The sequence below is a fragment of the Gracilinanus agilis genome, chromosome 5 (assembly GCF_016433145.1).
Source record: "Gracilinanus agilis isolate LMUSP501 chromosome 5, AgileGrace, whole genome shotgun sequence".
NCBI classification, from domain to species: Eukaryota; Metazoa; Chordata; class Mammalia; order Didelphimorphia; family Didelphidae; genus Gracilinanus; species Gracilinanus agilis.
Window position 1 is genome coordinate 229,466,576 of NC_058134.1, and position 24,121 is coordinate 229,490,696.

At 36.6% G+C, this 24,121-nt stretch overlaps 1 protein-coding gene across 1 annotated transcript in view; it reads left to right on the forward strand.

The window, feature by feature from the left end:
• Positions 1–24,121, forward strand: part of LOC123250118 (sodium-coupled monocarboxylate transporter 1-like) — a 190,429-nt gene that overhangs the window by 57,294 nt on the left and 109,014 nt on the right. Inside the window, exons 3-5 of the mRNA XM_044679154.1 lie at positions 264–315; positions 15,755–15,822; positions 22,036–22,190. Of these exons, the coding sequence (XP_044535089.1) occupies positions 264–315; positions 15,755–15,822; positions 22,036–22,190 (275 nt within the window). The remainder of the gene's footprint in view (positions 1–263; positions 316–15,754; positions 15,823–22,035; positions 22,191–24,121) is intronic.

A 24,121-nucleotide genomic window follows, 5' to 3' on the forward strand; every position in this document is an offset into this window, starting at 1 on the left:
TCCTTCTTCCCCATTCCATTTGGAATTCTCAAGATCTTCCTGTCAGGTCTCCTAAATAATAACTAAGTAATCCCCCTCACATCAGAACTTAGACAACAAACTCAATAAGGTCAAAAGACCAGTATTTCACATAATTGTTCCAAATGTGTACTTTAAGAAAACATATAATAAATATGAGAGGCAGACTATGTATGCCTTTCTTCATCTTTTATATAAAAGATAATATTTGGCAATCAATGTCCTTATTTGATTTCTCTTTCTAGGTATTATACACTGGAATTGTTATTTGTGCTCCTGCTCTTGCTTTGCGTGATGGTAAACTTAAAATAATAGCCATTATTTTTTAAATTAATTAACTAATTGAGAATATTTTTCTATAGTTATGATTAATGTTCTTTTTCTCCCCTTTTCCCTCCCTTATCCCGGAGATGACAAGCAATCCTACTGTGTTATACATGTATCAGTGTTCAAGATTTATTTCCATGTTATTAATATTTGCAATAAAGTGATCATTTAAAGTAAAAAATTCTCACTTATATACCCATGAAACTATGTGATCAATCATGCTTTCCTTCTGTGCTTCTATTCCCACAGTTCTTTCTCTGGATGTTGTGATAGGATATCTGTTAAATAAGAATTCAGTAAGAATTCAGTAACACATTTTTTATAGATGCATGAGGATTAAGTTGATTTTCTTTAAATGGAATCTTAGAGATGGATTGTGGGTAAGAGAATTTTCCCATAGTGCCTTGAGAGACATTTACACAACTGACTTTGCACTCTTTGGGGCTGATCCTGTCATGATAGGTGATCTCAAAAGTGGCTCAATGAGACTGGGAAATTCTCAGTTGCTTTCTACATCAAAAATTCATCTAGGGGGCAGCTGGGTAGCTCAGTGGCTTCAGAGTCAGGCCTAGAGACAGGAGGTCCTAGGTTCAAATCCGTCCTTAGACACTTCCCAGCTGTGTGACCCTGGGCAAGTCACTTGATCCCCATTGCCCAACCTTGCCTCTCTTCCACCAAGGAGTCAATACACAGAAGTTAAGGGTTTAAAAAAATTCATCTAGCAGACCATGACAATGAAGGAGATTGTTGAGTAAAAAATCATTGCAAGTCCCGCTGGTTTACTATGAGTTTGGAGGAAGGCTGTGGAGATTCTGAGCTATTTTTCCAACTATACAGTTAAGAAGAGAAATCAACTTACTCTTTTGTGTGTAAGTTGAGAATTTAGATAGGATAAGATAGATTTAGGTTTTTGGGGATAAGATAGATAGGAAGAGAGAGTAGCCCCATAAATTGGGTAGTTAGATAAGAATTTATTAGTTTAGGGATCAATATATTATAAGAATTTATTTTCCACTTATTTCCTTTTTCTATCCTTTTTATTTAGTTTTTTACTTACAATAAATATATTTTTCATAAAACTAGTAAAAGGAAATCTTAAGACTCCTCTGAGAGCCATATTTTCTCCACAGTCACAACACCCACAGCCTATCCACCTAGGACAAATAAATAAAGTTACCGCACTATATAAATAATCTAGTAAAGGTTAATAAATCCTTACAACAATGTGTATAGCATTCTTTCTCATAAGTCCCCTGGATTGTCCTGGATCATTGCATTGTTACTAGTAGAGAAATCCATTACATTTGATTGTGCCACAGTGTATTAGTTTCTATGTACAATATTATCCTGGTTCTGTTTCTTTCACACTGCATCAATTCTTGGAGGTCTTTCCAGTTCACATGGAATTCCTCGAGTTCATCATTCCTTTAAGCACAATAGTATTCCATCACCATCAGATACGACAATTTGTTCAGCCATTCCCCACTGGACACCCCTTTATTTTCCAATTTTTTGCCACCACTAAGAGCACAACTATGAATGTTTTTGTACAAGTATTTTTCCTTATTATCTCTTTGGGGTACAAACATAGCAGTAGTAGGCTAGATCAAAGGGCAGGCAGTCTTTTAAAGAGCCTTTTGGACATAGTTCCAAATTGCCTTCCAGAATGGTTGGACCAATTTACAACCCCACCAGCAGTATATTAGTGTTCCAATTTTGCCACATCCCCTCTAACATTTATTACTTTCTTTTACTGTCATATTGGCCAATCTGCTAGGAGTGAGGTGGTACCTCAAAGTTGTTTTGATTTGCATTTCTCTAATTAGGAGAGATTTAGAACACTTTTTCATATGCTTATTGATACTTTTGATTTCTTTATCTGAACACTACCTATTCATGTCCCTTGACCATTTATCAATTGGGGAATGGCTTGATTTTATGTACAATTGACTTAGCTCTTTATAAATTTGAGAAATCAGACCTTTGTCAAAGGTTTTTGTTATAAACATTTTTTCCCAATTTGTTGCTTCCCTTCTAATTTTGGTTGCATTGATTTTTTTTTCACAAAATCTTTTTAATTTAATGTAATTTAAATTACTCATTTTACATTTTGTAATATTCTTTATATCTTCCTTGGTCTTAAATTCTTTCCTTTCCCATAGATCTAACAGGTATACTATTCTATGTTCGCTTAATTTATTTATGCTTTCATTCTTTGTATTTGAATCATTTACCCATTTTGAATTTATCTTGGTATAGGGTGTGAGACGTTGATCTAGAACTGATTTTCTCCATAGTGTTTTCCAATTGTCCCAGCAGTTTTTGTCAAATAGTGGGTTCTTGTCCCCAAAGCTACGGTCTTTGGGTTTATCATAGACTATTTTGCTGAGGTCATTTACTCGTAGGCTATTCCATTGATCCACCCTTCTGCCTCTTACTCAGTACCATATATTTTTTTAATTTTTAAAACCCTTAACTTCTGTGTATTGGCTCTTAGGAGGAAGAGTGGGCAATGGGGATCAAGTGACTTGCCCAGGGTCACACAGCTTGGAAGTGTCTGAGGCCTGCATTGAACCTAGGACCTCCCATATCTAGGCCTGACACTCAATCCACCAAGCTACCCAGCTACCCCAGTACCCTATTGTTTTGATGATCATTGCTTTAAAGTACAGTTTAAGATCTGGTACTGCTAGGCCTTCATCCTTCGCCCTTTTTTTTCATTATTTCCCTTGATATCTTGATAATTTGTTCTTCCAAATGAACTTTGATATAATTTTTCTAATTCTATAAAAACGTTTCTTGGTAGTTTGATAGGTATGTGTAAGGTTGGATCAGATTGGCAATGATTGACAATAGTATCACAGCAAAAGATTAAGCTGGCTGAACTAGCAAAGGGGAGGGGTGTGAGTGAATAGAATTCTTTCTCCTCCCCCTCCTGAAGCAGTTACATCTTTGAATAACAATTATAACAGAAACCCCTCTTAGATCAAGAAATGGAGGCTGTTTTGACTTGGCTATCCCAGGACTAAATTGGTAGATAGATAAGAAATAATCCCACTGAGATGAGCAATTTCCACTGTTAGAAGATTATTCCCCAAAACCTAAGGTAGATAAAGGTTAAGGAGACAGACCATCATATCATCTACAGAATGATAGTTTAGTCTTTTCATTGTCTACTTTAATTCCTTCAAATTCATTTTCTTCTCTAATTGTTACCACTAGTAATCCTCATTACTCAAACATAATCTTCATAACTTACTCTAGTCTCTTTGTTATTACTTTATTTAAGATTTTTGCATCTATATTCATTAAGGGGATTAGTCTATAGTTTTCTTTCTCTCTTTTTGGTCTGCTGGGCTTTAGAATCAATATTTTATTTATGTCAAAAAGAAGACTCCTTCTTTCTTTGCTTATTTTGTCAAATATTTTGTATAATATTGGTATTAATTGTTTTTTAATTGTCTGATAGAATTCACTTGTGAATCCATCTGGTCCTAGACATTTTTTCTTAGGTAGTTCCTTGATGGTTTGTTCAATTTCTTTTTCTGAGATTGGATTGTGTAAGTATTGTATTTCCTCTTTTTTAATCTAGGCAGTTTGTATTTTTGTAAATGCCCTTTTCATCCTTGGTACTGTTAATCTGATTTTCTTCTTCCTTTTTTTACTAGGTTAACCAGTACTTTTTCTATTTTATTTGTTTTTTTTTTTCAAAATACAAGCTCCTAGTCTTATTTATTATTTATTATTTCAATAGATCTTTTACTTTCAGTTTTATTAATTTCTTCTTTGATTTTTTAAAAGTATTTCCAATTTAGTTTTATCTTGGGATTTTAAATTTCTTTTCTTTCTAGTTTTTTTTATGTTGCATACCCAGTACATTGACATCTTCCCTCTCTGATTTTCCCCTGAGTACTGCTTTGGCTACATCCCATAAATTTTGATATGTTGTTTCCTCATTGTCATTCTCTTCAATCAGTAATCAGTAATTGTTTCTTTGATTTGTTCTTTGACTCACCTGTTTTGAACAATTATATCATTTAGTTTCCAATTAATTTTAAATTTGCTTTTCCATAATTCCTTATTGATTATTATTTTTATGGCATTAGGTTCTGAAAAATTTGATTTTATTATTTCTTCTTTCCTACATTTGTTCTCAATGTTTTTATGCCCTAGCACATGGTCTGTCTTTGCATGTGTTAATTTATTTTTCTCCAGATATCAATTAGCTCTAATTTTTCTAACATTTAATTCACTTCCCTTACTTCTTTCTTTTTTATTTTTTGGTTCAATTCATCTAGTTCTGATAGGGGAAGGTTGAGGTCCCCCACTAGTGGGGTTTTACTATCTATTTCCTCCTTAAACTCCTTTAGAAATCTGAATGCTATGCCATTTGGTGCATATATGTTGAATACTGATATTTCTTCATTATTATACAACTTTTCATCAAGATGTAATTACCTTCCTCATCTTTTTTAATCAGATCTATTTTTTCTCTAACTTTTCCTGAGATCATAATTGCTATTCCTGCTTTCTTTATCTCAGTTGCAGCCCATTAAATTCTGCTCCACCCTCTTAACTTTACCCTATGTATGTTTACCTGCCTCAAGTGAATGTGGTTCTTGTAGACAACATATGGTAGGATTCAGGTTTTTAATCAATTTTGCTATCTCCTTTTTTATGGGTGAGTTAATCCAATTCATATTCACTATTATGATTACTGTCTGTGTATTCCCTTCCATTTTGACTTCCTCCTTTGATTTTACCTTTTCTCTTATCACTCTTACCCTCCTCTCCAACTTTTCTCTTTTAGTCATTCTCCTCTCTTTCCCCTCCCTAATTCTATTCTTCATCCCACCCCTCCCTTCTTATTCTTTCCAACTATAATGCCTTTTAAATGACCACCCAACTTTTCCTTCCCTTTTATTGTTCCCCTTCCCACCAGCCTGTTAATTACCCTTCTGATCCTCAATAGGGAATGATACAATTCTCTGCCCCAATGGATCTGACTGTTCTTCCTTCTCTGAGTCCTCTCTGAGCCCATTCCAATGAGCGTAAGATTTAAGTATTATGTGTTGCCAACCTTTTCCACCCTTTCATTGTATTGATCTTCTCCCTTCCTTACCCCTTGTGCTTCTTTGTGAAATATATATCTACCCAATTTTATCTCTTTCTCTGTTTCTCTTAGTATTATTTTCTTTTTACCTCATTTTTAAATATTTTTTGACATTTAGTCCTATACAGTTACTACTGTACCCTCTAAGTATATTTCTTCTAGCTACTCTGATGATAATAACAATTTTTAATAATTTTTATTTTTTAGAAAAGTTATCATGGTTACATGATTCATGTTCTTATTTTCCCCTTGACCCCCTGACCTCTTCCCCCCCATGCTGATGCGCATTTCCACTGGTTTTAACATGTGTCATTGATCAAGACCTATTTCCAAATTGTTGATAGTTGCATTGGTGTGGTAGTTTCGAGTCTACATCCCCAATCATGTCCTCATCAACCCATGTGTTCAAGCAGTTGCTTTTTTTCTATGTTTCCACTCCTGTAGTTCTTCCTCTGAATGTGGGTAGTGTTCTTTTTCATAAATCCCTCAGAATTGTTTTGGGTCATTGCATTGCTGCTAGTACTAAAGTCCATTACATTCTATTTTACCACAGTGTATTGGTCTCTATGTACAATGTTCTTCTGGCTCTGCTTCTTTCACTCTGCATCAATTCCTGGAGGTCTTTCCAGTGCACATGGAATTTCCTCCAGTTTATTATTCCTTTGAGCACAGTAGTATTCTATCACTAGTGTATACCACAATTTGTTCAACCATTCCCCAATTGAAGGGCATACCCTCATTTTCCAGTTTTTTGCCAGCACAAAAAGCATGGCTATAAATATTTTCATACAAGTCTGTTTATCTATGATCTCTTTGGAGTACAAACCCAACAACGGTATGGCTGGATCAAAGGGCAGGCAATCTTGTATAGCCCTTTGAGCATAGTTCCAATTTGCCATCCAGAATGGTTAGATCAGTTCACAACTCCACCAGCAATGCATTAATGTCCCAATTTGATTATAACAATTTTTAAGAGTTACCAACATCATCTCTTCATATAGAAATACAAATTATTGGAACTTATTGGGTTGCTTAATACTTTTTCTTTCTTAGTTACCTTTTTGGTGATTCTCTTGAGTTCTGTATTTGGGCAAAAATTTTTCTGTTTAAAAATTTTTTTAAATTCTTTAGGAATACTTGGAAATATTCTTTTTTATTAAATAACCATCTTTCCCCTGTAATAATATAGTCAATTTTGCTGGGTAGTTTATTCTTGGCTGTTGACCTAGTTCCCTTGCTTTCCAGAATATCATATTCCATGCTTTCTGATCCTTCACTGTTGATTCAGCCAGGTCCTGTGGCTCCATGATATCTGAATTGTTTATTTTTAGAACCTTGTAGTGTCTTTTCTTTGGTTTGGAAGTTCTTGAATTTGGCTATAACATTCCTGGGCATTGTCCGTTAGGGATTTAAGCATAGGAGGCAATCTGTGGATTCTTTCAATCTCTACTTTACCCTCTCATTCAAGAATATCAGGGCGGTTTTCTTGGATAATTTCCTGTAGAATCTTGTCAAGGCTTTTTCTTTGGTCATGATTTTGAGGTAGACTAATCATTCTTAATTTCTCTCTCCTGGACCTATTTTCCAGGGCTATTGTTTTATCAATGAGATGTTTTACATTTTCCTCAATTTTTTATTCTTTTGATTTTGTTTTATAGATTCTTGCTGCCTTGTGAAGTCATTTGCTTCTAATTGTTCAATTCTAATTTTTTAATAAATTTCATCCCTCACTTTTTGATTCTCCTTTTCCTTTTTATCTATTTTTCTTTCTAGGTCAATTTTTCTCTCTTTTACTTTCTTTGCCTCATTTTTAACCTGGGCAATTCTGGCTTTTAAGACACTATTTTCTTGTTTTAGTTCATGTGCCTCTCTTTCCAAATGACCTATTTTGCTCTTTAAGTTCTTTTCCCAATTTTCTTCAACCTCTCTTAATTTTTTTTAAATTGTGTTTTGAGTTCTTCTGGAGCCTGAGTCCAATTTGCTAGAGTTCCTGAGTTTTTCTTGGTGTTCCTTGGTCTTCCTCTGTTCCATTTGTTCTCTGTTCATTACCTGAATAGAAGCTATCAGTTGTAATTTCTTTTTTTTCCTTTTTCTGTTGTTTACTCATATTTTTTCTTCTTTCCCCCACCTTATTGGCTGTATTCTTGCTCCTCTGTTTATTTGCTGGATATATGAGTTTGGGCTTTTCTGCCATGAAGGGACTTTTTCTCTGCTCTGCTAATTAAATGGATTAGGCTGATGGAGCAGACATGTTATATTAATGTGCCCTGAGTTCAGATCTTCCCCAGCTACCAGCAGAGGCTAAAGGTAAAAGTAAAGGTGTAAAGGCTGAAGGATCTTTGGTCCTTCTCTCTACTCCTTTCTGCCAGCCACCTCCCTGCCAGCTGCTAGGTCAGAGCCCTGAGCTTCCTGTGATGGTGCCAATGTAAACTGTTGAAGTTGCAGCTGGATTCCTACCATGTGTCTCAGTGCAGTAGGTGGGGGAGGGGTGTTGGATCTTTACCTTATACCCAAGAATTTGACTTTATCTGGATACCTTTCAGATTTAATCAAGTAGGAGAGACCTGTGGCTCTGTATTATTGTTGAGTTTGGTTTTCTGCCTATTTTGTACACTTGCTCTTCTGGTTCTTTGCTTGCTCTGTGATTTTGAGCTTTTCTGACCATAGAAGCTTCTTCTCTGCTCTATTTTTTTAAAAAATAATAGAATTAAATGCTAATTTACTTGTTAAGATATGTTTGTTTTACATGAATTAAAATCAAATTTATATTAATTAATGAAGTAATTAAAATAAATTTATTTTCCTGATTAATAAGAATCTAATTAATATACATTTTCCTTCTTTAATTTTTTTTACTCAAGTGAAAAAAGTTTATTTACTATGAAAAGGACTAATAGACTAACTTAAAAGATATTTGGGCATTAGTTCAGCATTCTCAGATATAGACAATACTTTTCCACAGGCACTATGAGAATAACAACAACTCCATCCAATTTTACCATTTGCCACTTAGGACTTCATTCAAGATGTCACTAGGTTTTAAAAGTCTCATACAAAGAAGACTAACTTCCTTCTATCAACATTATGGAATCCTGGAGAGTTTAGAGATAATTAGCCTTGATAATTAATCTCAATTTACAAAGCTTATTTCTATATTGTTTATGTAGTGATCTCTGGAAGCCGTTCAACTATTAACTTTCTACTTGTGCTATAACTAATTTATATCTAGCACTTCTGAACCATTTATTTATTTTTATTTTTTTAATTATTTTTTTATTTTTAGAAACATTTTCCATGGTTACATAATTCATGTTTTTACTTTACACTTTACCCCCCTCAAACTCCACCCCCCACCCATAGCTAACTTGCATTTCCACTAGTTTTAACATGTGTGGTCAGTAAAGACTTATTTACATATTATTGATAGTTACATTGGTGTGGTCCTTTCAGGTCTACATCCCCAATCATGTCCTCATTAACCCAAGTGTTCAAGCAGTTGTTTTTCTTCTATTTTTCCTGTCCTATAGTTCTTCCTCTGAATGTGGGTAGTGTTCTTTTCCATAAATCCCTCAGAATTGTCTTGGATCATTGCATTGCTGCTAGTAAAGATTTCCATTACATTCGATTTTACCACAGTGTATTAGTCTCTGTGTACAAGGTTCTTCTGGCTCTCCTCCTTTCACTCTGCATCAATTCCTGGAGGTCTTTCCAGTTCACATGGAATTCCTCCAGTTTATTATTCCTTTGAGCACAATAGTATACCATCACCAACAGATACCATGATTTGTTCAGCCATTCCCCAAATGAAGGGCATACCCTCATTTTCCAGAATTTTGCCACCACAAAGAGAGCAGCTATAAATATTTTTGTACAAGTCTGTTTATCTATGATCTCTATGGGGTACAAACCCAGCAATGGTATGACTGGATTAAAGGGAAGGCATTCTTTTATCACTCTTTGGGCATAATTCCAAATTGCTATCCAGAATGGTTGGATCAGTTCACAACTCCAACAGCAGTGCATTAATGTCCCAATTTTGCCACATCCCCTCCAACATTCATTACTCTCCCCTGCTATCATTTTAGCCAATCTTCTAGGTGTGAGGTGATACCTCAGAGTTGTTTTGATTTGCATTTCTCTAATTATTAGAGATTTAGAACACTTTCTCATGTGCTTATTGATACTTATGATTTCTTTATGTGAAAATTTCCTATTCATGTCCCTTGCCCATTTATCAATGGGGGAATGGCTTGAATTTTTATACAATTAATTTAACTCCTTGTATATTTGAGTAATTAGACCTCTGTCAGAATTTTTTGTTATAAAGATTTTTTCCCATTTTGTTGTTTCCCTTCTGATTTTGGTTGCATTGTTTTTGTTTGTACAAAAACTTTTAAATTTAATATAATCAAAATTATTTATTTTACATTTTGTATTTTTTTCTAACTCTTGCTTGGTTTTAAAATCTTTCCTTTCCCAGAGATCTGACAAATATACTATTCTGACTTCACTTAATTTACTTACAATTTCCTTCTTTATATTCAAGTCTTTCACCCATTCTGAATTTATCTTGGTGTAGGGTGTGAGATGTTGATATAAACCTAATCTCCCCCTTATTGTTTTTCAATTTTCCCAGCAGTTTTTTGTCAAATAGTGGATTTTTGTCCCAAAAGTTGGGCTCTTTGGGTTTATCATACACTGTTTTGCTAACGTCATTTACCACAAGTCTATTCCAATGATCCTCCCTTCTGTCTCTTAGCCAGTACAATATTGTTTTGATGACTGCTGCTTTATAGTATAGCTTAATATCTGGTACTGCTAATCTACCTTCCTTCATGTTTTTTCATTATTTTCCTTGATATTCTTGATCTTTTGTTATTCCAAATAAACTTTGTTATAGTTTTTTCTAATTCAGTAAGAAAAGTTTTTGGTAGTTTGATAGGTATGGCAGTAAATAAGTAAATTAATTTTGGTAGAATGTTCATTTTTATTATGTTAGCTCATCCTACCCATGAGCAATCAATGTTTTTCCAATTGTTTAGATCTAGTTTTAATTGTTTGGAAAGTGTTTTGTAGTTATATTTGTATAATTCCTATGTTTGTTTTGGTAGATAGATTCCTAAGTATTTTATATTGTCTAGGGTGATTTTAAATGGTGTTTCTCTTTCTACCTCTTGCTGCCCTAATGTGTTGGAAATGTGTAGAAATGCTGATGATTTGTGTGCATGTATTTTGTATCCTGCAACTTTGCTAAAGTTGTTGATTATTTCTACAAGCTTCTTAGTTGATTCTCTAGGATTTTTTAAGTAGACCATCATATCATCTGCAAAGAGTGATAGCTTAGTCTCCTCACTGCCTTAAATTTCTTTTTCTTCTCTAATTGCTACTGCTAGTGTTTCTAGTACAATGTTAAATAATAGAGGTGATAATGGGTATCCTTGTTTCATACCTGATCTTATTGGAACAGCTTCTAATTTATCCCCATTGCATATGATGCTTGTTGATGGTTTAAGATATATACTGTTTATTATTTTTAGGAAAGGACCTTCTATTCCTATACTTTCTAGTGTTTTTAGTAGGAATGGGTGTTGTATTTTGTCAAAGGCTTTTTCAGCATCTATTGAGATAATCATGTGGTTTTTGTTGCTTTGCTTGTTGATATGGTCAATTATGTGGATGATTTTCCTAATGTTGAACCATCCTTGCATTCCTGGTATAAATCACACCTGATCATGATGGATAACCCTCTTGATCACTTCCTGGAGTCTTTTTGCTAGTATTCTATTTAAGATTTTTGCATCCTCTGGGTTAAGATGGAGGCAGACTAAAAAGCAGTTGCTTGACCTCTCCTAACTCATGCATATAGGACTCCGCAAGAAGAAATAAAAAAAAATCCAGACAAACAAAGGGACCCCACAACAGGGTGTAACATTGAAAGTACGTGGAATTGGGTCATTTCCATGCTATAAAGGGGTGAAATAGCTTTTACTAAAATTTGAGCTGAGCAACCCCCTCCCCCCATACCACCTACAGTGCCGAAGCCAGTGCAAAGGACTTAGAGCAAGTTTGGGGCACCCATTAAGTCATTGGCAGCTACCTGGGGTCACCAGGGCCTGCTCCTGAGAGCAGCAAGACTTAAGACCCCAATAGGCTAAAGAACACACGAACTTTGAACACAGACCCTGAGAGCAGGTGCGGAAGTGGATCCTGAGAGCAGGTGTGGATGGGATCCTGAGAGCAGGCGTGGCCCTTGAGTGGAGACCCAGCGCAGATGGGTGCATGACCATGTAAATAGCACCCTTGGGCTGTTAATGGAGCTTCAGGCAGAAGAACAAGCAAGGGGACCACCAGGAGGCTTGACCCTGAGAACAACTAGACCTGAGACCTCAGGAGCCTAAAGAGTGCAGTCAGAACCTGAGATTGAGGATTAAACTGAGAGGGCGCTGTGCTAACAATGGTAAGCCAGAATCACGAACCCCAGGAGAGAAAGATCAAGAAGAAACCTTTAACACTCAACAACTTTTAAAGAGAAAAAATCCAGACAACAAAACAAACAGCAGAGGAAAACAAACAAGTAACCATATCCAAACCTTTCCCCAAAAATGAAAATGGGTCACAAGGTCTTGAAGAGTTCAAATCTGAGATTATGAGAAAGATGGAAGAGATCTGGCAAGAAAATAATACTTTAAAAGGCAGAATTTCACAATTGGAAAGTGAGGCAAGAAAATTGAAGACCAGAAATGACAAGATTGAAAAAGAAAACCAGTCTCTAAAGGCTAGAATTGGGCAATTCGAAAAAGATGCCCCCAAATCAAAAGAATTGATAAGCCAATTGGAGACCAAAATCAAACAGCTGGAAAACAGGATAGACTAAACCAAAAAGGAAAATCAAAAGAATATAGCAGAAAACCAGTCTCAAGAATTTGGCAAGTAGAAGCCAATGATCTCTCAAGACAGCAAGAACAAATAAAACAAAGTCAAAAGACTCATAAAATAGAAGGAAACATGAATTATCTCAATGAGAAATTGACAGATCAAGAAAACGGGTCTAGAAGAGAGAATTTGAGAATTATTGCTCTTCCTGAAAAAGCAGAAATTAATAGAAATTTGGACTCCATACTAAAAGAAATTATTCAGCAAAACTGCCCTGAAGTTCTACAACAAGAGGGCAATATAGACATTGAAAGGATCCATAGATCACCCTCTACACTAGACTCAGAAAAGACAACACCCAGGAATATAATAGCCAAATTCAAGAGCTTCCAAGTAAAAGAAAAAATTTTACAAGTAGCCAGAAAGAAACAATTAAGATATCAAGTAGCACCAAACAGGATCACACAGGAACTGGCAGCCTCTATGCTAAAAGACCGCAAGGCTTGGAATATGATATTCAGAAAGGCAAAAGAACTGGGTCCTCAACCAAGGATCACCTACCCATCAAACCTAACTATATACTTCCATGGGAAAGTTTGGGCATTCAACAAGATAGAAGCTTTCCAAGTATTTGCACAGGAAAGACCAGGACTAAATGGAAAGTTCAATATCCAACCACAGAAATCAAGAGAAACATGAAAAGGTAAATAAGAAACAGAGGGGAAAGAAAGAAACTCTTAATTTTAAATTTGTCTCTGATAATTTCTTGTAAAATGCTATGTAGGGGCAGCTGGGTTGCTCAGTGGATTGAGACAGGCCTAGAGACGGGAGGTTCTAGGTGCAAATCCGGCCTCAGACACTTCCCAGCTGTGTGACCCTGGGCAAGTCACTTGAACCCCATTGCCTACCCTTACCACTCTTCCACCTATAAGTCAATACACACAGAAGTTAAGGGTTTAAAATAAAAAAAATTTAAAAATGCTATCTAAACTTTTTCTTTCATCATGATGTTCTGGTAAACCAATAATTCTTAAGTTGTCTCTTTTAGCTCTGTTCTCCTGATCTTTGGTTGAATCCATGAGGTGTTTAATAATCTCCTCAAATTTTTCATTTTTTAAAATTTTGTTTAATATATTCTTGCTGCCTTGTGAAGTCATTTGACTCTAGTGACTGAGTTCTGTTTTTTAAAGACTGAATTTCATCCCTGGCTTTTTGTTCATCCTCCTCTTTCTGCTCTGATTTTTTTGTAGATCATCTTTTGCCTTCTTTGCTTCATTTTCAAGCTGGCCAATTCTGGCTTTTATGACTTCATTTTCTTGTTTTAATTCATGTATTTCCTTTTTCAAATTGTCTTCAGTCTCTCTTGATTGCTTTTTGAATTCCTGAAGTTCTTGAGTTAATTGAGTTTTGAGATCTTCCAAAGCCTGTGTACAGTTTGCTGGAACTACTTCCTCTTCTTCTATTTCTATTTCATTTGCTCTCTTTTCACTCACTTGAAAGAAGCTGTCAATTGTCATTTCTTTTCTCTTTTTCTGTTGCTTACTCATATTTTTTCCTTCCTCATTCTGCTAGTTTGAGCAGATGTATTTAATTATCTTTGACAAAAGATGTTCCCCCAGCTGGCAATGGAGGTTTGTAGTTACTTTCTCTACCCTCTGAAGACTTCTTGACTGTCCAATTGTTGGGATTAATCCTGTATTTATTGGATTAATCTTCTGTTTAATCTTCCCTGAGGCTAAATCCTCAAAGGGAGGTAAAAACATACCAAAAAAACCCAAAATGTGGGGGGGACAAGAAGGAGTGTTTTCACTGAACTAAGCTCTCTAGCAGTGGGGTTCCCCCTGCTCTGTCCACTAAGTTTGATCTGGTTTTCTTTCCTCTTGAAATCCTGCATTCTCTATCTTGGTATGAGAAAGCCAAGCTGTGGTCTGGGTTTGGCTCTCCCTAAGCCACCATCTTCAGGGTGTTTTTGCTATGTTTCTCTGGTTTTCTCCTCCAGTCACCTCCCCAGGGCCTGTGTTTAACTCCCCAAGTCAGGTGCCAACAAGGCCCTCTCTCCCAACCAGTGCACCCACTCGCCCTGAGATTTCCCAGGCTGCTGGAGACTCCACACAGCACGTGGGGGAAGCATCCTGGGATTCCCTTTCTACAACCTCAGACCCGACAGTTCAAGAATTGAAGCCTTTTTCTTGGTGTACCTCTTTTGTTATGCTGCAGTAGGGTTCCCCCTGCTCTGTCCCATTATTAGATTTGGTCCTCTTTCTTCTCAAAGTGCATTGTTTTCTATCTTGGTGTGTAAGGTTTTAAGATTTGCTCTATTGTTAAATTGGATTAAACCAGTTATGTTGATCTGGAGAGCTGAATGTGCCCTGAGGCAAAAACTTCCATTGGCAAAGGCCTAAAGCGGAGGGTAGCTAAAGGTTACAACCAATCTATCCTCTTCTCTGCTTCTCCTCTCTAGCTGCCTCCTTGCCAGCTGTGGTCAGAGCCCTGAGCTTCTTGTAGTTATTGTAGCAACGTACTCTGTCCTGGTTGGAGGCCTCACCCTGAGATCCCACTGACCACCCAATTCTCAGTACAGTAGGTGGTGGAGGGGCACTGGGACCTTCCTTCTTTCTTTTTCTTAAACCTGAGAATTCAACCTTCTCTATGTACCTTTTATGTTGAATTGAGCAGGAGGGTCCTACGGCTCTGTCTTGTTGGGTTTGGCTTTCTGTCCCTATTGAAGCTCTTTTGTTTTTGATTGGTGTGGAAGGGTTTTCACAGAGAAATTGATTTTTGCTGCTTCTAAGCTGCTATCTCGACTGACCCCTAGTAGACATTATTTTTATTGATGAATTTGTTAATTTCCTAATGGATTTAAATAACTAGATCATAAGAGAAGTTAAATAAGAAATTAATGACTTCTAAAAATAAGCTTTTTGAGTTGTGCTCAATAGTTATATCCAGTATACATTTCTTTTTATTTACCATTCTCAGAATTACCATATCTGCTTCTATCTAACAGACACCAAAATCTTTACTTTTGAATTCTGGATTGTCTTTTCAAAAATAATTATTTATGTTGGTAGATTAAAACTACATCTGTAGTGATAAGCAGGAAAGGCTTCATTGTCTATGTAAGGGATACCCTCCCTAACTCTGGAGAGGATTATCTTCCAAAAGGTTGATTGGTCACACCTCATGAAACTTACTGATTAAAGGTTGGTCCTTGAAATATCAATGTATTTAAAATATAAATTATCTTAGATATTTTAGCATGTACTTTGAAATGAATGATAAGAATGTTTTGAAAACTTAGAAGTCATTAACTATGGAAGCACAATGATTGTTTTGTTACAACTTTTCAACATTTGGAAGATTAGTGAAATTCTAAAATTTACATTTGACTGGGTTTTTTTTTTTTGTATTTTCCTTTTTTAGTCACAGGACTTGGACTTCGTACTGCAGTATTTGCAACTGGGGTTGTCTGTACTTTCTACTGCACAGTGGTATGTTGTTTATTCTTCCTACTTCCTCAGTTAAAATAGTCTACATTATTTAATATAAAAGGGAAGATTTCAGTTTCTTAAAATAGTTTATAGTCCAATACTCTATTTTAAGACTTTCTGCTCTTCTTGTATGTTTTCTTTGTTTTGGTAAACTTTCATGATTGTAACCATCATCTCTATGCAGATATTTGCAGATCTGTGTTTCCTACCCCACTTATTCTCCGAAACCTCTGCCCTCACATTATCACTGCCTACTGGAGATTTCAAATTGAATGTCCCACAGTTATGCTAAGTTCAACATATCTAAAACTGAACTCTTTATCTTTATCTCTAAATTCTTTCCTCTTCCAAACATCTTTTTTTTTTGAAGGCTTCTTTTGAAGCAGAGTTCTAGTGTCTCAGATTTGAAATCTTGGCATTATTCTGTATGCCTCATCTTTCCTTTACCCCATATATGTGATAAATTAGTTTCAATTTCTATATTCAAAGCATCCCTCACATCCAACTCTTTCTAATCAAAGAGCTATCATTCAGGTTTTTTTAATCTTTTCTTTAAATTACTTCAACATCTTCCTAATGGAGATTTCTGGTATAGGCTTTTCCCCCCTCCAGTAAATCCTATGCATTGATGTGAAAGAAAAAATTTTAAAAAACAGATGTTATTACTCTACTTCTTAACCAAATTTGACCTCAGAATTTTATTAGCTGTGTGACCCTGGGCAAGCTACTTAAACCTTTACTTGCCTGTAAGGTGGGGATAATTACTAATACTTAAGTCCCAGGGTTATTGATGGGATAAAATGAGATAACAATTGTAAAGCACTTAGCACAGTGCCTAGCACATAGTAAGTACTATTTACGTTAGCTGTTATTGTTATTATTAATCAACATCAATAGCTTCTTGAATAAAGTATAAATTCCTTCATTTGGCTTTGAGAGGTCTACACAAACTGACTTTCCAGTCTATTTATTACTCCCCCTGTACTGTGCTAGACAACTAAATTGGCCTTCTTTTTCTCTCACATAGCACTTGATCTCTCACCTCTACGTCTCTGTGTCACTACCCTCCATGCCTGGAATACTCTCCCTCCTTCCTTCTGCCTGATATGGAGTAAAGTCTTTTCTGACCCTCAACTGCTAGTGCCCTCCCTTTCAAACTACTTTACATTTAACTACTTTGTATATATTTGTATTTATTTACCATTAAATTCACATATGTACTTGTCTTCTCTGTTAGAAAGTGAATATGATAGGCACTTAATATATGTGATTGTGATTGATTGATGAAGGCAATGTTATAGGCATGGAGGAATGCTCAGTAGATTATAAGAGCAAAGATTTAGAGTAGAAAGAGACCTTAGTGAGCATCTAGTCACAGTGATGGTGAATGGTTTAGAGATGGAATGCTGGGCCCCACCCCCTCCCCATCCCCTAGACCAAGTGCCATGCTTTCTCCCCAGACTGAGTGCTATGTCCCCCCCACCTCAGAGGGGAGGGAGGAAGTACTCCTATTGGGCTGCTGAGCAGAGGGGTGGGTGATGAGAGGCGGGTGTGGAGAGAAGGGGAGGGAGTGGTCTGAAAGCTCTGCTCCCCTCCAGCTCTGCCACTTGTGAGCCCCCCCCCCCCACCTCTTACACCTCTGTGCACTTGCCCAGGGCTGCACAGCAGCTTAGGTATCTTATCTTTTGAATGGAAAAGACCAAATTATTCTCCAAATGGCTCTAAAATACATTTATAATATTTTTAGTATTTTTAATAAGACATTAGTGGTTCATTCATTTATTCATATATGCAGAGAATATCATCTATAGAAAGAATATAGACTAGAGAGAAGCACTTAGAACACAATTTTATGTGACAGTCTATCCTTATGTATAGGACAAAAATAATGTGAGCAGGAAACTGTGAAGGAAGGGGGCCATGTAAGTAGGCAGAAAAATCAGAACAGTCATGGAAACTTAGGCAAGGAAAAAGTCCATGAGGAGGTGGGAAGTGTCAAAAGCAATAGAAAAGTCAAGGAGGCTGAAGACTAAATAATATCAGATTTTTATTAAGTAAGAAGGTCACTGGTAACATTTGAGTGAGTGGTCTGAAGTTGTATTAAAAGGGTTTTGATGAATAGTTGATGAGATAGAAGAAGCAAATGTAGATTATTTTTCAAAGGGTTTAATAATAGAAGGGAAAAGTAATAAAGACAAAAAGTTATGGAGATGGCAAGGTGAGTGTTTTGTTGTTGTTTTTTATTTTTGTTTTTAAGAACAGAAGAGCCTTGAACAATCTTAATAAATAGAAGGGAAAGAGGCCAAGAGGTAGGAAGAAATTTAACATTGAGAGGAAATAATCAAAGATGCACCTTGCTGTGGAGATGAAAAGGGTATGAGAATAAGAACAGAATGAAGAGGAATATAGATTTAGAGCTGGAAAGGCCAGGCCTATAAAGGACACTGAGTCCATCTTCTTCATTTTACAGGTGAGGAAAAGTAAGGTTCATAGAGGTTAAATGACTTGCCCAGGGCTATACAGCAGGCTAGGTATCTTATCTTATGAAAGGAAAAGACCAAGCTATGCTCCTCTTAAATACATTTATAATATTTTTGGTATTTTTAGCAAGATATTAGTGGTTCATTAATTTATTCATATGTTCATTCACTGAACATTTAGCACCTACTCTGATTTAAGCACTGTGAAGGATAGAAGGACAAATAAGTTCCAGCATGCAATTACTATATTAGTCAAAGTAATGAATACATTATTTAATATGTTAATATAAAATAAATAAGATAATAATGAATGGAGGTTAGGCAGGTATTCTAAACCTGGAATCTTTGAAATTTTTTTTGAAAAATGCTTTGGCAACTCAGTATCTTTAGTTTCCTTTATAATTGTACATGTTTTATTTTAGTCATTTCAAAATAGCCTGCAAAGGGATTTGCCAAACTGCTAAAGATGGGCCTAGTGTTGTGTGCATCTTGCTTAATATGATAAGTTGTTGAGAAGGAAAAGATCTGCATTGCCAGGAGCTCTCAGATCATTGATGTCCCAGGTCCAGCCTCTCTCTCTATTTCTATGAATGAGGTGTTAGGAAAGTTCATATGAATGAGATTGACCTCCAGCTGAGAAGATGAAGGGAAGTTTGTGGAGGTGTTTAAGTTAAACCTATTCTTGGAGAGGAACTAGGTTTGAAGTGAATATTTCTTCTAACCATTTGCCTTTGCTGTCATATTTGTTTTTCTGTTCTCTGAACTATGAGACATACAGTTTGTACCATTTTACTAGAAATTTGAATAACATTGCAAAAAGGCATATTGTTAATTTTTTATTGATATTTTGTCTCTCCAGAATCATATGTAAAAACAATTTTTAACATTCATTTAAAAACATTTTGAGTTTCAAATTTTCTCCCTCCCTCCCACCCTCAGTCCCATGCACTCTCACGTCTCTAAATGTATGCCTCATTCTGTAACTTGAGTCATTTCTCTAAGTAAATGTCTAATGTAGGAAGGGAAAGAATAGGAATAGGGATAACCTGGGACAGAAGGATAAGTACAGGGCAAATGGGATTAAAGAGAAACTATCTCAGGGTCACACAGCTAGAAAGTATCTAAGGTCAAATTTGAATTCAGGTCCTCTGAACACCAGGGCTGGCATTATCGACTCTGCCACCCAGATGCCTCTTGAATCAGCATTTATTAAGATCTTGTTATGTGCCAGACATTGCACTAAGCACTTTACAAATATCTCATTTGAGCTTTATGAGACAATCCTGTGATTTGCATGTTACTCATTCCTATTTTACAGTAGAGGAAATTGAGGCAAGTGCGAACTTTCTCTGACACATAGAGTTAGCATAAGCAATGACTGGCAGACTGATTAAAATTTATTTTCACTCTACACAATAATTATGGTGGTTCTCATTCATCTCCTCCATACCATTCCTTTATCATTTGTTTCACAACTTTTCTCTTGGAGACATCTGAGGTTGAGGACTTAGAAAAGAAAATACAGTTGAGGATGGAATTAGAAGGCACTGTAGAACTGCATACAATCGACTTTTCGAGTGGTACATTTCCTGAAGCTAGATTTCAAAACGTTGAGTTGGCAGTGTGTTCTTCCTGGTACTTATCAGGATCTGAGCTCAGTGAAGCCATGGCCCAGGAGACCAACCAGAAGCATGTGCCCCTGCAGTGCTCCACAGGTTTCCGTGGAAACCCTTGAACCCATGGCATGTGCTCTGCTGCTAAAAAGATTTCTTCCAGAGGCAGCAGAATGGTGGGCGAATAAACCCCAAGCAGGCAGCAGCCCCATTCCTGCTGCCTGGAAACCTTCAGTGTAGCATGTGCAGAAGAGGTGGTCCTGCACCTGAGGATGCCTTAGCCAGAGTGAGCTCTCATACACCTGTGCCCACCACAGGACAGCTATAAGCATTTCCAAGGACAACAGTCGAGGCAAGAGAGCCAGTTACATCCAGTCAGATGAAGCCTTCTCCACAACTCTTTCATCAGGGTCTCTTCTGGAGACATCTCAGAGTTCTTCTGAGGAAGAGAAGTTGTCTGAGAAATCCAAACTGACAGGCTTTGACTGCCACTGTGGAAATCTGTTCTGTCCTTTGCACCAATACTCAGAAAAACCTAGTTGTCCCTTTGACGACAAGGCTAAAGATACTGAGATCTACATGGAGAACTCCATTATTATGATTGAGACTACTTGGAAGCTGGTAAGTGAGGATATACATTTATCCTCCTCCTCTCCTTGTCCTAATTCTAGTCCTTCTGATCCTCGGGGTAAATCACCTTCAGGACTCATGCTTGGGCAACAGGGATTGAGGGAGGGTTTCCTCCATCCAGAATCTTGAAGCTTTGCTCTTCCATGTCAGCCATAGAACATCTTGCTAATCAACTAGTTTGATTTATCTGGGAAATGGTGCAAGATTTGGATCTTGGCTACTTTCTCCCTTACCACAAGACTCTCTTCTTATTAGACAAGAATAATTCAGGGCCTAGATGTGAGAGTGGGGAGTCCCAGTCCTTCTCTGCCTTTCACTGAAACCCCTTTTTCCTTTGTACAAATGTGGCATCCCTGAAGGGCACCTTCTTCTGGATCATTTAAGGGGCCCTGAATTCCTTATCCTGACATCAGGCCTTTCAGCAGATGGCGGGATCTGACTAAATCAGCTCTGAAGCCATCTCTAGGGTTTGAGTATTCCCTGAGATAAAGAAATGTGTAGGTTGAAAGCCCTTAGACTCATTTATGTCTTCTTCTGGGAAGATAGTGATAATAGCCCCCTTCACGTCTCATCTTCACCCTCATCTCTGTTTCCCTTTCCTTCTCTTGTCATTTCTCAGGATGTCCTGACACCACCAGAAAACTTGGGGTCCACTTTCAATTGATCAATTTCCCAACAATGGTCTTAGCAATCATACCAGCTTTTTGTGATGCAGTAGTAAAAGATGCATTGCAAGAGGCCTCCTCCTTTCTCCTGCCACTGTCCCCCATGTCCTTCTTCCCTCTACATACACTCACTTTACTACCTATGTTCTGCCTTATTGTGTATTCCTGGTTTTCAGTTTCACATGTCAGCTTAGAGCAGCACCTTATCTCATCTCATGGGGAATAATCTCAGCCCACTGGATTCTCCTTGTAGGCAACCACATACCTTCAAGCCTGTATGCTTAAGTCTGTGCCTATGTCAAACTGGCATGCCATGCTCTTTATAGGGGAAGCAAAATGTCTGTGCTGCGCACTGGCCCCCCTGATCCATAGGGCAAATCTGTCCTCAGATCCCATTGCATCTCAGATGGATCTTTGGGGGTGCCAGATGGATTCTGATTCTCCTTGGTGATTCCCTTGTTTCCTGGGAAGTCTTTCTGGAATTGTAGACCTGCCAAGGAAACCAGCTTGGTTTAGAGGCAAAAATTGAGCTCTTTTGTAATGTGAAGGAGAAATGGCCCTGCAAATTTTACTGAAATCTATGAAAACTTTGGAATGTTCTCATGTGGAAATATTTCTTGACTACCATTTTGTTACAGCATAACAAGATAAACCACAAAGCCAACTTAAAGTATATTGGGGAATTTTAAGAATTCAAGTTTTGTTGAAATTAGTCAGCTTCTTCTAAAGTCCAGTTAGTTCAGAATCACAACTTTGCCAGGTACAAAATAAACATACTAACAAAAATGAACTTTTTAATATTTTATACATACCTTTTCATTCTAGGGAGGTCTCAAAGCTGTTATATTGACAGATGTTTTTCAAACTTTAATTATGATATCAGGATTTCTGGCAATTATTATTAAAGCCTCAGTTCTTCAAGGTGGAATTACAACTGTCATAAGACAATCTATTGATGGAGGAAGACTAAACATGTGGGAGTAAGTTGATTTTTTCCCCTTGATTTTCAATTTAATTTCTTTTCATTAAAAGGATTTTATATTACATTTGAAGGAAGTATTTTGAAATAGATTGGAATAATAATATTATCTAATATTTATACACTGCATTAAAGTTGAAAAAGGTAAGCATTATAAGGTTGGTAATACACGTTTTCTACATTTTATAGATGAGGAAACTGAGTTTCTTTGGGGTGATGTGATGACCCAGTGGTCACCGGGCTAGTAGTTAGTAAAGTCAAGATTTTAAGGTCAAGTATTTGACTCAAAATGCAGTTCTTTGAGAAGTGTAACCAAATTTAGTCTTAGTGTTGAGATCGCAGGCTTTATGCTTAATGTTCAATTCAGTAAACCTTTTGCAAAATCCTAATGTCAAAGATACTCTCCCCTTTATTCATGAACACTGGCTATGAAAGCGCTTTCAGTTTAATCCAGCAATTTTTTATGTTGAATCCACTGACCCCCAAAGGATTAGTGAATAAATTTCTGGGGAACTTCTGTATTTGAATCATAAAAATACACCCTTATTTTCACTTACCTCTAGCTGAAATTTATTCTTTCAGTTTATTTTGTGCACTTAAAAACATTATTTTGAAAAGGTGTCCTTAGACTTCAATAGACTGCTAAAGGATGTTTGTGATGAAGAAAGGGGAAGAAGGGAAGGAAAAAACAACACTTATGTGCCAACTATGTGACAGGCACTGCACTAAGCACTTTACAAATATTATTTCATTTGATACTCACAACAGTCCTGGCAGGTAGGCATTATTTCCCCTACCCTGACCTCCCCCCTCAATTCCATTTTACAGTTGAAGAAAATGAGGCAAAACAGATTTGTTTGGAGTCAAACTGCTAACAAGTGTCTGAGGTCAGATTTTTAACTTCAAAAATTTTTTCAATTGCATATAGAAACAAATTTTGCAATTGTTATCTGACATTTTATGCTTCCAATTTTCTCCCTTCATCACCCCTCCCCATCCTCAAAGGGGTGAATACTTTGACATAGGTTCTACTAGTGCTATCATGCAATACATATTTCTATATTCCTTATCCCATGATAGAAGATAAATATCACACATAGTAAAAAAAAAACAACTAAAGAGGGAATAAAATGAAAAATTAATTGTTGTGATCTGCATTCAGATTTTAATAGTTCCTACTTAGGCTGTGGGATAGCATTTTTCATAATGAATCCCTTTTTTAAATGGAACTCTGCACCCTGCATTACCAGTAGTTGGTCATCATTCAATATTTCTGTTACTGCATACAGTATTCTCCTGGTTCTGTTCACTTTACTTTGCAATAGTTCATACAAGTCTTTCCACATTTGTCTGAACCTGATCCTATTCTTCATTTTTTTATGGACCAATAATATGCCATTTCAAACACATACCATACCTTATTAAAACCATTCTCTAAGTGATGTGCATTCTCTCAATTTCACTACAAAAAACTGCTATAAATATTTTTGTACAACCCTCTCTTTGATCTTTGGAATCTGAGGCCAGATTTGAATTCATTTCTTCCTATCTCCACAGTCCACTTCTCCACAGTCCCACCTAGCAACTTCATATCCATCACAAAAAAGATTGGAAACTCATGATCTAATGGGAGACAAGAGTACAAATAACATTCATAACTGAATGGTTGATGTCAGGAGTAGGAAGGTATTTGCAGCAGGGAGAGCAATCAACAGGCTTTTTTAGTAGTTCAGGTATGAGGCGATGAAGGCATTATGCCATAGTGGTGGCATATAAGATGTGCCAGATAAGAGAAAGAGGCATCGGTGAGAGGTATTAGAAAGAGAGAAATGACAAAACTTCACAACTAGTTGAATATAAAAGTTGAGAGATTGAGGAAAAGAAGATTACACCTAGATTTCAAGCCATGGTGACTGGGAGGACAGTGGTGCC